Here is a 17,169-nt window from a genome sequence, read left to right on the forward strand (position 1 = left end):
TGATCTTCACTCAAAGAATTGAAGGGTGCAGGATCTCTGGAAGCTGGGGCTGTGGAGTGCAATCCCTGGATCGCTTGGTGTGACCTCTGCTCCCACTACTCCTTCTTCCAGTTCACACCTGATATTCTGCCTTCTTCCCACACACGCTGACCTCTTCTGGATCTGCCTGGACACTTGATCAGTAGCACCCAGGGATTTGTAGTGTCAAACCAGAGAGCTTTGGAATTCTGGGGTCTATGAGTCAAATCCAAAGAGTTCCCTGGTATGAAAGTTAGAAGAGCTGCATGTACCTTAGCACAGCATACACATACGTATTTATACCTGCAAGGAAGCAGGTGTAAATGTCAGCACAAACATTTCATGCATATTTTTGAAAATCAAAACTATGGGGCAGATTTTAAAACTTATGCGCGGGTGTAGATTTGTTCGTGCAACCCGGCACGAACAAATCTACGCCCAATTTTATAACATATGCGAGCTGCCGCACATGTGCACCTTGCGCGCACCAAGCCCGAGGGGAGCCCCGATGGCTGCCCCTATGTGCGTACATGTCTATGAATCAGATTTATAAAGATACTTCCTTTGTTCTATGCATATTGTAAAATTGCTTGTACATAAGTTTGTATGTCTTTTAAATAATGAGTATTACTGTCTTACAACAGGATGTACCTTCTGCAACTGGACCGGCTGGATTGATGTGAGTTATCCCACTTATAGCCCAGATGGAAGGGGTGGTGACTTTGAAACCTATGAAAACATCAGAGATCACGGATATACATTCTGTGAGAAGCCGGATAACATTTCATGCAGAGCAGAGAAATATCCAGATACACCAATCAAAGACCTGGGTCAGAATGTGAAATGTGATGTCTCAACTGGACTTACCTGCAAAAACAAAGACCAGCAGAACTTTCCAGTGTGTTATAATTATGAAGTAAATATTTACTGCTGCTATATTATACCCTGTGGATCAACTACCACAAGTGTAACAGCCACAACCACAAGTGTAACACCCACTACCACGTTATGTACCACTGAGGAAGAACCACCAGATTCTACATTTACTTCCACAGGTACCCATGAAATAATGTCTACTACTGGAATGATGTATTATAGAAAATATACATTGTTTTCATTATTTTTGCAGTTATTGAGAAACGTCCCTGTAGTTGGACTGTTTTCTAGGTATAATTTCATAACTGTTGGTACAGAGGTATACTACTCTAAGAACTGAATTAGTCAGGTCTTTCGGTTTTTTACAAGACACAGTCAGCCTGTGCTTCCCTTAAAAACCGACAATGAAAATGCCATTGAACCTTTTACTGTCTTTACAGTCCTCCAAAACTCCCAAGCAACAGTACAGTACAGGAATGGCAAAGCCAGTCCTTAATGTTATCTCATATTCAGGATTTCCACAAGAAATATTTATGAGTTATATTGATCTAAGAGCCAAGTTAAATTAAACAATTGGCCATCCTGACAACCAGACCTGTTTATTGCGCTCAAGGAACAGAGTCATTATCACTAATACAGCCCCTAAACAAAATACAGAAATTAGCTGCACCACATTAAGATTTAATAAGATTTCTGTGCAAAATAAGATGCCAGTTTAGGTCTCTGTCTCAGCTGGATACTACTACTACTATATATCATGTATAGAGCACTACTAGACATAAGCAGCTTTGTAGAGATACACACAAGAGAGAGTCCCTATTCGATGGAGTTTACAGTCTGTCAAGACAAGAAGTGGTTAGGTGTTAAAAGCAGCCTGAAAAAGATATGTATTTAGAATGGATTTGAATGTGGTCAGAGAGAGAGCATGATACACTGACTCAGGGTGTCTATCCAGGCATACAGTATATCAAGGCCGAAAGCACAGAGTCATGAATTGGCAGTGGAAGTGAAGGGCACAAGAGTGACTTTCCCAATGAACATAGTTCACAAGGAAGGGTGTAGGGGGAGAGAAGTGAAGTTTCTTATTGTGCTAACTGCTGCTCCATAGTGGTTACCCCCAAGCCTTATGATAAGGGAAGTTTACTATCAAAACCAAGCAATTCTCAATCCCATAACAAAATTATTGCAAGCAACATTTTTACGGGCTGGCAAGCCTTCTTAATAATTCAGACAATGCTGCTTGAACATGCTTTGCTACTAGACTTGACCATAGAAGCAGTCCTGGGCTCTTTTCCTAATGTCTGCATATCAATATCCCAGATTGTAAACATCGTGTCCCAACGTTGGCTGTCATCCGAATCCAATTCCCCTTTTTCCCCCTGCCATCAAAGCAGAGAATGATGGCAGGAGGGGACCTGATCCCAGTGGTGGCATCAAGGACCTCCTGCTTCTTCTGCCGCTGGTGGGATCGAGTCCACTGTCGGAAACATGGGCCTCCACTTCCTCCATCACCGGTGGGATTGGATCTACCTATGGCAACATGGGCCTCTCCCTGCTCCCAACGCTGTCCCACCAGGTGTGCCACCCTGTGCAATTGCACGGCTTGTGCACCCAGTGGTGCCAGGCCTCTGCACCCCAGACACAAGTTCCCAAACCTCCCATTTAGCAATGCCCTACCAAGAGATGTCCCCATTCTGATCCTCCCTGTCCATGTCCATAGCTATGTCGCCCTGGTGGTCCAATGGGGCATGGAATGCTTCCTAGGACTCCAGCCCCAGGACTGCCATGTTCAAAATGGCACCAGCCAGCTGCTATAATATCTTAGTCCTTAGTCTAAGCTGGAGGTGATATGAGAATGGATCAGAATTTTGGGACCATGCTTAGTAAATAGACCTCTACATTGATACCTGAGGCAATGGAGGTTAAAGTGACTTGCAAGTCACAAGGAGCATTAGTGGCTACTCCACTCTGGGTCATTGGAGACTTTGGCAAGAGCAGTCTTTGTGGAATGTAAAAGGCAAAATCCAGACTGAACAGATCCAGAACAGCTTGAGGTAAATTGAAGTCAAGACAGTGGAGATGAGTGACAGTTTGGATGCAAAAGGGAGGAAGGAGATGGGACAATGGATAGCAGGGCAGGTAGGGTCCAGTGAAGTTTTGGGGTTTTTTTTAGGAGCAATGTGATCACAACTGGTTTGAAGGAAAAGGGGGACACTCATAGTGGCAAATGATCCTCAGAATATGTGACTGATGGAAGGGACAATTGCAGGGGAGATAGATCTGATGAGCAAAGAGGGCATGGGATGAGAGAGGAACATGTAGTGTTTGGAGGAGGAGAGAAGATTAACAAATTCCTCCTCTGTGATTTCAGAAAAGAAAGAAAGTGTGGCAGTGGCCAAAGGAAGGAGACGGGAATGATGTGGGGGGAAGAGGAGGAGGTTTGGTGGAGAATTCACAATTCATTTTGTCAGTCTTTTCATGGACGATTTCAGCCATAGTCTGGGCAGGGAATGAAGGCGGAATTGGAGGTAGAAGCAGTCTGAGGAGAGAAATGGCATGGCAGGAATTGGAGGCAAAGGTATTTGTCAAATGAGCATAATAGTCTTGTTTAGCAAGTGTAATAGTAGACTGGTAGGAGCTGGGCAAGAATTTGAAATGCATGTAGTCAACATGGGAATGGGACTTCAGTCAGAGACACTCTAAGGAGTGGTGGAGAGAACTTCAGAGCCTGTCTGAGTGAATGAGGTCGGGGCCGGAGCTAGGACCTGGACCTGGGGCACAAGGCAGAAGGTTTGCTTAGGGCGCCTAATACCCTTGCACTGGCCTGAATACAAATGGAGAAGTCTGAAAGAGTGCAATTAGATGGAAGAATGTATTTATTTATTTATTTATTTATTTATTTAAAAACTCTTCTATGCCGTCGTTAAGTTAATTCACCATCACAACGGTTCACAGAAAGGCACAATAAGAAAAAACTATAATTGGTATAGATTACAAATTAAATATGTGCCAATATAGAACGGTAACATGTTTTAATAATAGAAACGATGTGTTATTAGGTCAAGGTAGTGGCCATGCTGGTGAATGCGAGCAGCAGAGCATAGTTTGACGTCAAATGAGTTTAATGTGAGGCAAAACAATATGAGGGATCATTAACATGGATCAAGAATATCCCATTATATCCTAAATGTTGTATTACCAATCATATCGTTAGATGTAAATCTTTGTCTATCAGTTTACTGTAATGACTTTTCATATGGTTTCTACACATGTATTTCGTTGTTTCAAATGTAAACCGGAGTGAAGGCCTCTAGCTAAACTTCAGTATATAAAAACGAACAAATAAATAAATAAATAAACATGTAGATAAAGTCCTCAAGAATAACAGAAGGGGAACATAATTCCAGAAAGAAGAAAAGCCAGGAATCAAAGTCAGGAAGGGAGGAGGAGCGAGACTTATCAGGGACCCCATATATGACAGCTACTCACAGTGAAAGTGAAAACACATGGAGCAGGCCTCAAATGAAGAAAAGGATTGGGCTTGAGGTGAAGAAGGGGCTGAAATCTGCCTGCCGGTCAGCAGGTTAGAAAAACGTATGCTCAATTTTACTGGCATCCATTTTCCTAAGCCATGCCGGTAAAATTGAGCGTCAGTTGTTGGAACCCACTGACAGCCTCCTCTACGCTAATAAGGAGGTGCTAGAGACGTGCTATTGTCTCTAGTGCCTCCTTATTAGTGCAACCCCTTATTTAAATAAAAAATCGCACACCCAGGAGAGGTGGCTGGGCGCGCTTTGTGAGAGCGGGCGCTCAAAACGGAGCACATGCTCTACTGCGATTCTTACAGTATCGACCAGATTGTGTACACACAGATTTTACTCACTAGTGCTGGCAGTCACTGGCAGTGCTCAGCTTTAAAGTTAGGTTGTTACAATGTGAACTTCCAGAAATAGGCGACTCTATTTCTGTATCACACATGTGGAAAATGTTCCAGAAAGGGACTATTACTATTGTTATAGAATGTTTTGATAATTTCATTTCAATTTAAGAGGGGTAAATTTATTACACTTTATTGACTTTTCTAGCTTTACAATGCACTCTAGAATCTTGAGAGTATATGCATTTGTTAGTGTTCTTGAAAAACAGTATTTTTTTCACCTATTCTTGTTTTACTTTCACAGCAACACCTATATCTACCAGCACAGAGACTCGTTCTACAACTACAACCCGAACAACCCCTACCACAACAACCACAAGCACCTCGACACCAACCACCACCACCACAAGCACTATGACACCAACCACCACTACCACAAGCACTATGACACCAACCACCACCACCCCCCCACCAAGCACTACTACACCAAGCACCACCACAACAACATCAAGCACTACAACAGAAACCACCACCACTACTCCCCCGCCAAGCACTACAACACCAACCACTACCACAAGCACTACAACACCATCCATCACCACTTCCCCACCAAGCACTACATCAACCACCACCACAACAAGCACTACAACACCAACTACTACCACTCCCCCACCAAGCACTACAACAGAAACCACCACAACAAGCACTACAACACCAACTACCACCACTCCCCCGCCAAGCACTACAACAGAAACCACCACCACTCCTCCGCCAAGCACTACACCAACCACCACCACAACAAGCACTACAACACCAACTACCACCACTCCCCCACCAAGCACTACAACATCAACCACCACCACAACAAGCACTACAACACCAACTACCACCACTCCCCCACCAAGCACTACAACAGAAACCACCACCACAACCACGCCAAGCACTACAACAGAAACCACCACCACTCCCCCGCCAAGTACTACAACACCAATCACCACCACTCCCCCACCAAGCACTACAACAGAAACCACCACAACAAGCACTACAACACCAACTACCACCACTCCCCCGCCAAGCACTACAACAGAAACCACCACCACCACCACTCCTCCGCCAAGCACTACACCAACCACCACCACAACAAGCACTACAACACCAACTACCACCACTCCCCCACTAAGCACTACAACACCAACCACTACTACAACAAGCACTACAACACCAACCACCACCACCACTCCCCCACCAAGCACTACCACACCAAGCACTACAACATCAACCACTACCACAACAAGCACTACAACACCAACTACCACCACTCCCCCTCCAAGCAGTACAACAGAAACCACCACCACTCCCCCACCAAGCACTACAACACTAACCACTACCAGAACAAGCTCTACAATACCAACCACCACCACTCCCCCACCAAGCACTACCACACCAACCACTACCACAACTACACAAAGCACAACAACATCAACCACCACCACAACAAGCACTACAACTCCAACTACCACCACTCCCCCGCCAAGCACTACAACAGAAACCACCACCACCACTCCCCCACCAAGCACTTCAACACCAACCACTACGACAACAAGCACTACAACACCAACTACCACCACTCCCCCACCAAGCACTACAACAGAAACCACTACAACAACAAGCACTACAACACCAACCACCACCACTCCCCCACCAAGCACTACCACACCAACCACTACCACAACTAAGCCAAGCACAAACACAACCACCACCACAACAAGCACTACAACTCCAACTACCACCACTCCCACGCCAAGCACTACAACAGAAACCACCACCACTCCCCCTCCAAGCACTACAACACCAACCACTACGACAACAAGCACTACAATACCAACTACCACCACTCCCCCACCAAGCACTACAACGCCAACCGCTACCACAAGCACTACAACACCAACCACCACCACTCCCCCACCAAGCACTACCACACCAACCACTACCACAACTACACCAAGCAATACAACATCAACCACCACCACAACAAGCACTACAACACCAACTACCACCACTCCCCCACCAAGCACTACAACATCAACCACCACCACAACAAGCACTACAACACCAACTACCACCACTCCCCCACCAAGCACTACAACACTAACAACTACCACCACTACACTGAGCACAACACCATCAACTACAACCACCACTACGATCAGCACTACGACACCAACCACCACCACCACCACAACACCAAGCACTACTACACCAACCACCACAACCACGCCAAGCACTACTACAGAAACCACCACTACTTCCCCGCCAAGCAGTACAACACCAACCACTACTACGAGTATAACACCAACTACCACCAGCCCCACTCCAAGCACTACTAAACCAACCACCACCACTACCCTTACACAAAGCACAACACCACCAACCACCAGCACTACACCGAGTGCTACAACACCAACTACAACAAAGGTAACACTAACTACCTCAGAAAATGTACCATCGACCACAACATGTACCACTGAAGAGCCAGGACCTACAGGTACAATGTCTACCACTAGAATGATGAAATAAAATACATTTTCTTAGTTTTCATTCAATTTCTTTGCTAGCATTGGATTCTATTAATTAGCTGGAGACTTTGTGTGCTCTAGGTATAATAATACTGTTGCAGTATTGGTGGACTAATACATCAGTAAGTTTATTCATGCACAATTTTAACCAAGAAATGTTCAAATTAATCTTACCTTAAATAGCTATGTCACCTTAAACTTCCCTGTAGCTTAAAAGAGGTCTCTGGGTTCTGCAACTGCAAGAGTTCTAGGAACCTGATTAGTCAGGGATTTTTTTTTTTAACAAGGCACAACATATAAATGGAACATCCCTGAAATACCTACAAGGAAAACATCAATACCTGTTGCATTCACTATTTTTACTATATATTCAGTCCACCCAAGCTACCAATTTGCAGTATATCAGAGTGTCAACTGGTTTTAAAAACTTTAACAATGAATATTCATGGAATATATTTGTATACAGCGATCCAAGAACTGGACTATATCTATAATTTGGCAAAACTGAAAACAGAGCTGGTTGCAACACACAAGGAATGGCATTCCCTATTCCTTTTATAGACTTAAGACAATTTTCAGAAACTACCCTGACAACGCTGTTAGGTGTGAATAAGACTTACACAGAAATAAGTATCCAGAGCAATTGTCTACCACAAGTGGCTACTGAACCCTTGCATGAATCCTCAAGCTGGGTTCTTCTGTAGGCTCAGAACTGCAGCAGGCATGGTAACCCAACACACATCAATTATACAGCTGCTAACTAGTCACAAGTAAAAGTGGACTTCTCTGTTGTCTGCTATTTTTGGTTGGGAGCTTGGGTAAACTGGTGTGGTTTCAGAGTGAAGTGCTAGTGGGTCTTGGTGAACTCGAGGCAGACTGGATGAACTGGCAGAAGTATCGGCAAACTGGTGATTTCAAGTACGCGTGCAAGAAAGTACTTTCAAAATGGTATCCACACATAGTTTATAAAATACCTGCCTCCAGGGATGTTACACGTGCATGTTATATCCTTTTCCCACTAAAATTTACAGGTGTTTGTTTACAAAATACTTAGAGAAAGTAAGCGTTTTCATGACATTGCAAGGATTTGTACATATTGAAACATGTCATACACATATGCTTTTAGTGCAGAACCATGGTATATTTATAACCTGTGCTGCAACCTGCTGAACAGTATATACATTACTAGGCTAAATCTTTGCATGTCCACTTACATGTGCAATCCAGTATTGTGCATAAGTTTAAAAGTCAGGTTCATTGTCAGCAAAATATAAGGAAACTTGCATTGCCATTGCCTTCTGCTCTATCATTGGGTATGCACAGACTTTACTCACTAGTGCTGGTAGTTATTAGCAGTGCTCATCTTTAAAGTAATGATGTTACAAATAACGTTCCAGAAATAGACAATTCTATTTTTGTACCACACGTGTGGAAAATATTCCAGAAAGGGACTATAACTATTATTATAGAATGTTTTGATAATTTCATTTCAATTTAAGAGGGGTAAATTTATTACAGTTTATTGACTTTCAGGTTTTACAATGCACTCTAGAATCTTGAGAGTATATGCCTTTGATAGTGTTCTTTGAAAACAGTATTTTTTTTCACCTTCACTTGTTTTACTTTCACAGCAACACCTATATCTACCAGCACAGAGACTCAATCGACAACTACAACCCGAATAACCACTACCACCACTACCACTACCACAACCACGCCAAGCACTACAACACCAACCACCACCCCAACAAGTAGTACATCATCAACTACAACCACTGTCACACCAAGCACTACTACATCAACCACCACCATGACAACACCAAGCACTACTACACCAACCACCACCACTCCCCCGCTGAGCTCTACAACACCAACCACCACCATGACAACACCAAGCACTACTACACAAACCACCACCACTCCCCCTCCAAGCTCTACAACACCAACCATAACTACTCCCCCACCTAGCAGTACAACACCAATCACTACCACCACTTTGCCAAGCACTACAACATCAATCACTACTACAACAAGCCCTACAACACCAACTACCACCACCACGCCAAGCACTACAACACCAACCACCACCACCACCACGCCGAGCACAACACCAACTACCACCACTCCCCCACCTAGCAGTACAACACCAACCACTACCACCACTATGCCAAGCACTACAACATCAATCACTACCACAACAAGCCCTACAATATCAACTACCACCCCCACATCAAGCCCTACAACACCAATCACCACCCCCACACCAAACACTACAACACCAACCACCACCACCACTACGCCGAGCACACCAACCACCACCACCCCCCCACCAAGTACTACAACCACTACAATACCAAGCACTACAACACCAACCACCACTACTACACCAACCACCACTACAACAGCAACCACCACCACTCTCCCACCAAGCTCTACAACACCAATCACTACCACTCCCCCGCCAAGCTCTACAACACCAACCACCACCACTCCCCCGCCAAGCACTACAACACCAACCACCACCACTCCCCCGCCAAGCACTACACCAACCACCACCACTCCCCCACCAAGCACTACAACACCAACCACCACCACTCCCCTGCCAAGCACTACAACTACTCCCCCACCTAGCAGTACAACACCAACCACTACCACCACTATGCCAAGCACTACAACATCAATCACTACCACAACAAGCACTAGTACACCAACTACCACCACAGCCACGCCAAGCACTAGAACACCAACCACCACCACTGCCACGCCAAGCAGTACTACACCAACAATTACCACCACCACCACTTCAGGCACTACAATACCAACCACCACAAAGGTAACACTAACTACCTCTGAAACTGTACCATCGACCACAACATGTACCACTGAAGAGCCAGAAACTCCAGGTACAATGTCTACCACTAGAATGATGAATTTAGTGTTGTTGAAATAGTTTATTTTTTCATCTTTCTTTGTTTTACTTTCACAGCAACACCTACAACTTCATCACCGACACCTACCAGCACTGAGACTCATTCTACAACTACAACTAGAACCACAACCCCTACTGTCACGTTAACCACCAGCACTGAAAAAACCACTTTGCACACATCACCTACAACTACCACCACCACTCCTACCCCCACGCCTTCTACCATATCAGAAACCACCACTACTACTACTACTACAAGCACCACTACCTCCTCTTTACCTACTACCACCCCCATCACTACTCTCAATACAACATCAGCAACCACTACATTGTTATCAACCACTTTTTCATCGACAACAGTATGCCACTGTATGTACAATGGCTCACTGTATTTGCCAGGTAAGTTCCCTATTTATGTTTTTAAAAAGATGATACAATTTTTTCTGTTTTTTTATAAATATTAGTTTTGTAGCTTTCTTTGTTTCTTTCTCACATCTTGGGTATATAGTACATTGTGCCTCCATTTGTACTTTAAATAGCACTGCTGTAAATTATCCAGCTCTGGACTTCATTGGTGAGCTGGAGATCACTGAATACTCTAGTAGCAGAATTTGAAATCTCCATTTAAGAACTTTAGAACATAAAATATGCCATACTGGGACAGACCAAGGGTCCATCAAGCCCAGTATCCTGTTTCCAACAGTGGCCAATCCAAGTCACAAGTACCTGGCAAGAACCCAGACAATAGATAAATCACAAGCTACCACTGATTGTTAATTACCATAATAGCAGTTTATAGATTTTGCTTCTAGGACCTTATCCAAACCTTTTTTAAACCCAGCTACAGTAACTGCTGTAACCACACCCTCTGGCAATGAATTTCAGAGCTTTACTATGCGCTGTTTTTTTTTGCCATTCCCTTCCTAATAATTCCTAACATTCTGTTTGCTTTTTTGACTGCTGCAGCACACTGAGCCAGCAATTTTAAAGTATTATCCACTATGATGCCTAGATCTCTTTCATGGGTGGTAACTCCTAACATAAAACCTATCATTGTGTAACTACAGCAAGGGTTATTTTTTCCCTATATGCATCATCTTGCACTTGTCCACGTTAAATTCCATCTGCCATTTGGAAGCCCAATCTTCCAGTCACAAGGTCCTCCAGCAATTTATCACAATCCGCTTGTGATTTAAAGTAACATTACCAGCAACTCATTTTTAGATAATTAAAAAACAAACAGTTGAACAAAATCAAAAAGGATCATCCTTTTCATTTTAATGATCATCTTGTTTCTGAGGATAAATTAATGATTAAAGTTGATGAAAGTTTTTGTTACTTAGCCATTCACACTGTCATTAATAAAAGTACATGAGGTGGGGGGGGACGGGGGGGTGGGGGACGGACACTGCTGCGCTGTTTCTTCTCATATCTTTAGAAAGGCAATGCATTCATTTCCTCTAAAGTATGAATACAGCACCAACGCAATGACTCAGGCTGCAGTACTGTGACCTGTGTCAGACTGTGACACAGGTCCCAAAGTCGGAACCCTCTGTCCGTCAGGGCCAGGCAGATCTGCTCATGCCACACAAATGATGCACTGAGGTCCAGGAAGGGAGGGAAAGCAGCTGCCACCTCCAGCTCATTGGGTGGCAAGGGATTCAATGACACCCATGATGCGGAGGGAGGTCAAATGGGGAAAGAATCTAAAGTGGCTAAAAGGTTGAGTGAAGCCAGAGATTTATTAAAAAAAAAAAATAAAAAAAATTCAGGGGTGCATCCGTAATGGAAGGCACAGATTTTTTATTGGGGGAAAAAAACTTGATGGGCATAAGAAATTATGGTGGGACACTAAAAGGAAAGGGGATGTAGGAATAAGGCCAAAAGATAAACAGCTAAATTGTTCAAAATATCCATTGGTGAGCAATGTGCCATCCCTGCAGCTCATAACATTGGCAGCTTGCACTCCCGTGTCCTTTCCCCCCCCCTTTCCCTTTCAGACAACCATGCAATAATCACACATAAACCATTATTGGTGAAAACAGGCCGCAGCATTTATTAATAATTAATTAACATAAACCCAACATTTTAGTACCCGAGTATTAGTGCGTACGTCAAGTATAACTAAACCAGGCTTCGTACCGGCGTCCGCCATTTTAGCCAGTCCGCCACACGATCTTCCCGGCCCCGCGCCATGTCAAGCCGAGGGGCCACCCCCCGGGCAGCCCACGCCCACCTCTACGCACCTCTCCTTCCTCTAGGACCCCGGTTTGTCCACCGTGTCCTCCAGGCCCCTCCAGGCCCTCTGACTCGGGTACCCCCGCCCCCCCGATTGCTGCGACAATTCTGTAACTGGCCACTTTCTTGCTAACATTGATTCCTGACTATCTGTCACTATCGTTCCACTTCCCATGCCTTGTCTCCCTCCGTGTTCCAGCACCTTGTTGGGTGGGTGGGTGGAAATGCGAGCGCCGGCCAGCCGAAAAGGCCTGACCCGGCGCTCGCTCCGTGCTTTAAGGCCCGAGGTCTCGCGAGACCTCGGGCCGAGTTGCGTCGTCGCGCGCCGGCGCGATGACGTCACCGCCCGTCTGCGCGGCAACGTCATCACGCCCGTCCGTCTGCCCAGCCCAGCCATGCGCCCGTCGAGCCGGGGCGCCCCTGTCCCCTCCGGATGGACGCCCGACCCCGGGATTGCTTACGGTAAGCTGATCCCGGGGCGGGAAGGCCAAAAAAGGGGGGTAGGGAGCGGGGAGGGAGGCCCCGGGCCGGCAAGCGCCATGTTAAGGGGGTCCCTCCCCCGCAGGCGCTTGTCGGTCCGTCATAACATTGGCAGCTTGCACTCCCGTGTCCTTTCCCCCCCCCTTTCCCTTTCAGACAACCATGCAATAATCACACATAAACCATTATTGGTGAAAACAGGCCGCAGCATTTATTAATAATTAATTAACATAAACCCAACATTTTAGTACCCGAGTATTAGTGCGTACGTCAAGTATAACTAAACCAGGCTTCGTACCGGCGTCCGCCATTTTAGCCAGTCCGCCACACGATCTTCCCGGCCCCGCGCCATGTCAAGCCGAGGGGCCACCCCCCGGGCAGCCCACGCCCACCTCTACGCACCTCTCCTTCCTCTAGGACCCCGGTTTGTCCACCGTGTCCTCCAGGCCCCTCCAGGCCCTCTGACTCGGGTACCCCCGCCACCAGGCCGGGATAGTGGATACACTTGTCCCGGACCCCCCAACACCACTACTGCGGCCCCAACCTGATCAGCGCACGCTCTAGCGCTTCCTGTATTGCATTGTTGAATATGTCGTACCCCACGTCTGATAAGTGAACCAGGTCCTGCCTGTATAAGCCCAAGCATGGCTCGTCGGCCCAATCATGCCGTATGGTAACAATCGCCGTTGCCTGAGCCCATACCTCGATCTGCTTGTTCACCTTCTTCCTCCCTCTGGCCCATAGTCTGTCACCCTGCCATTTAAGCCTGGGTATGATTTCGGACCATATTATGATTGTGTCACGTGTCAACCCCTGTATCTGCTGTAGATCCCTTTTAATGCTATCTATGAGCTGCTTGGCCGTCACCCCCCCCAGGTCGTTACCCCCTAGGTGTATGACTATGGCATCCGGCCTCTGGCGGTTACGTAGGCTGTTCTGTACCTCCGGGACCAGTTGTTCCCATCTCATTCCACGGATTCCCATCCATGTCAGGAAGATTCCCCTTGGTGCCAGCCCCAAGTGCGCTCCATATGTTCTCTCTCGGGCCCTCTTGGCCGCCCAATGTACGAAGGAGTGTCCCATAACCCACACTATCTTTCTTCGTAGGCCGCGACCTGCGGGTAAGAGGAATTGCAGGATTAGTGACCCAATTGCACAGCCCCCGGCCTAACGTATCTCTTGGCCGCCGCCGACTGCCACCTACCAATTTTTTGTATGACCTCCATAGGTAAACCTGCCTGGGCTGCGCTTGTCGCCGCCCCAATTCGGAATGAGTGAGTACCGTACTCACCCGGGTTTAACCCGATGGAGGCCAGCCCCTTGCGTAGCACTGCCGCAAATTGAAATTTAGTCAGTGGTACCCCGTCCCCGTGAATTAATAAATGGCGACCCCCTTTTGGTCTAATCTGCAGGAAATCCAACATGTTCCTCACTGGGCATGTCACCTGGGATGTCACCTGGGCCAACCTTACCTCTACCCCTTTTGCCCTCTGGTCGGTTTTTGATTTGTGGACCCTGATCCTGATTGCCTGTCCCTGTACTACTACATTGTGCAGTAATATGCCGTCATTTCCTTCATCCCGTTTGGATGCCGCCACCAATTCGCTAACTCTTAAGGCCGCGAAGAACGCCGTGCAAAAGGCGGCCCTGAACAATACCGCCTCGAACCCGTCCGCACATACCTGTGCGGCTGCGTACCATAAACGCACCAATATCTCGTGGGTTATTGGCCGCCGCCTATCTCCCTTCCAGGCTACCGTTCTGGCCCATCCTGCCAACATCTTTTTGACCATGAAGTCATCCAGGGGGTCCCCCCAGCCTCGCGCCTTCGTGAAGAACGCGAAACCCGCTAACTGGTTGACCGTCACCCCCCTGGATAAACCCTCCTCCTTAGCCCAAGCCACGAATCGCTGTATGTGCCTGCCCTCGATCCTACCCCCTTGCCATCCCTGCCCCTTCAAGAAAGCCTGTACTCTGGTAAACCCTTTGCAGTAGGCCTTCCATGTCGCTGGCGCAACGGATGCCTTCAGCAGTCCCCATTCAGTTACATTCCAATCAGCCATAACCGGCTCGGTATGGGGGCTCCTTCGACGTCTGCCTCTGGCACCTGTTGATGAAAGAGATCCCACTTAGCTCGGGATAGCGCATCGGCCACCTGATTGTGAACGCCTGGCACATGTCTGGCTCGTATTGTTGTGTTCAGTCGCAGACCTTGCAGTACCACCTCCCTTAGCAGTTCCGCTACTTTGGAGTAGCGCGCCGCTTGCCTGTTAATAACCGTCACGACTGCCGAATTGTCTGACCAAAATATTATCTTTTTGTTACGCAATTTATGAGCCCAGACCGTGATAGCCACTAAAATCGGGAAGAGCTCCAGGAATGTGATGTTCCGCACCAACCCGCTCTGTATCCATTCGGGCGGCCATGGTGCTGCGCACCATGCCCCTTGGCAGTAAGCCCCAAAACCCCATCCTCCCGACGCGTCTGTGTGTATCTCCAGATCATGATTCGACACTGCCTCATCCTGCCATATTGATATCCCATTAAAGTTATCCAAGAATTCCAACCACATTGCCATATCCTTCTTTATAGGCCGTGTTATCCTGATGTGGTGGCGCGGGTTTTTAACTCCCCTGGTCACGTCGGCCAAACGCCTCATGAAGGCCCTCCCCATCGGAATCACCCGGCATGCAAAATTTAAACTACCGATTATGGACTGAATGGCCCCCAACGTGAGTTTGCTGCATGCCAAGGCCCTCCGGAGCATGGTCCGTAACTTGTGTAACTTTTCTATCGGCAGCCGCGATGTCATGGCCTGCGTGTCCAGCTCAATCCCCAAGAATGAAAGTGTGGTCACTGGCCCCTCCGTTTTCTCCCCGGCTAACGGAACCCCGAATTCTTGGGCCATGTCTTGGAATGCAGACAAAGTTTTAGCACAAGTGTCCGCGTGAGCTGGCCCCACAAATAGGAAATCATCGAGGTAATGCGCCACGTTCGCATTCCCCGCCCGCTGCTGTAACACCCAATGTAGAAACGTGCTAAACATTTCAAAGTATGCACAAGAAACCGAGCACCCCATCGGCATGCACTTGTCGAAGTAATATGCCCCTTGGAAGTGAAAACCTAGGATGGGAAAGTTATCGGGGTGTACCGGGAGCAGCCTGAATGCCGACTTAATGTCTGCTTTTGCCATCAACGCGCCTTCCCCGCAGCGCCGTACTAACACCACGGCCTGATCGAAAGAGGTGTATTGCACTGTGCAAGCCTCCTCTGGCAAACCATCATTCACGGAACGCCCCGGCGGGTAAGACAGGTTCTGTATAAGCCTGAACTCGCCCCGTTCCTTTTTTGGTACCACTGCCAAGGGTGACAACATCATTTTACTAAATGGCGGGTCCGTAAAGGGACCCGCCATCCTGCCCAACTCGATTTCCCTCTCCACCTTTCTTTGGACTATGTCCGCTTGCCTCACTGCTGAAGCTGAATTTGTGTAACCCGTGCCCGTGATCCTACCCTGAAATGGAATCCTGAAACCATATGCAAAACCCTCCCACAATTGCTTAGCCTCCCTTCGTTTTGGGTATTTTTTCAGCCATTCCCCCATGGCGGATAGCCGCACCGGGGACGGTGCCTTCTCCTCTGCTCTACTGCTTCCCTTTGCCATTACTCCCGGCTGAAAACCCCTGCCCCTTCTTTGGGCATCTCGATGCTGAGTGTGGTGCCGCACATACTGCACATATGTGTTTGAACCGACAATCCTGGAAGGTGCACCCTGCCTTGTTAAAGCGCCAGCACACCTTACTGTTACTGCTGTCCCCCCAGTGAGAACTACCCGCCCCAGCCTGTCCGCCGGATGGCCTCGACAGTTTGCGTGCCCCCCCGGACTCCATAACCTTGCTAGTCATCTGACGTAGCCACAATCCCACGTCTTGAGCTGCCCATGACAAGTTCTTGTTATCTTCCATCCTATCCCTGAACTTCTCATCATAGTTCAGCCAACACCACCCTTGATACTCCTTGTATGCTTCCAAAATTGAATCCGCATAACTCAGCATGGGGGCGTATTGTGAGGGGTCCTCCCTCCCGATTATACTAACCATCCTTAAGAATGCCCGTGTCCAATTAGTGATATTCCTAGCTACCTTCACCTCATCCCCTTTCTGCTCCTCCTTCTT

General features: G+C 47.2%; 1 protein-coding gene across 1 annotated transcript in view; it reads left to right on the forward strand.

The window, feature by feature from the left end:
• The window catches only part of MUC2 (mucin 2, oligomeric mucus/gel-forming), a 198,292-nt gene that overhangs the window by 147,933 nt on the left and 33,190 nt on the right, over positions 1–17,169 (forward strand). The window contains exons 31-34 of the mRNA XM_029583115.1: positions 663–1,073; positions 5,076–7,316; positions 8,979–9,807; positions 9,955–10,074. Of these exons, the coding sequence (XP_029438975.1) occupies positions 663–1,073; positions 5,076–7,316; positions 8,979–9,807; positions 9,955–10,074 (3,601 nt within the window). The remainder of the gene's footprint in view (positions 1–662; positions 1,074–5,075; positions 7,317–8,978; positions 9,808–9,954; positions 10,075–17,169) is intronic.

The sequence above is a fragment of the Rhinatrema bivittatum genome, chromosome 17 (genome assembly GCF_901001135.1).
Source record: "Rhinatrema bivittatum chromosome 17, aRhiBiv1.1, whole genome shotgun sequence".
In the NCBI taxonomy this organism is placed as follows: domain Eukaryota; kingdom Metazoa; phylum Chordata; class Amphibia; order Gymnophiona; family Rhinatrematidae; genus Rhinatrema; species Rhinatrema bivittatum.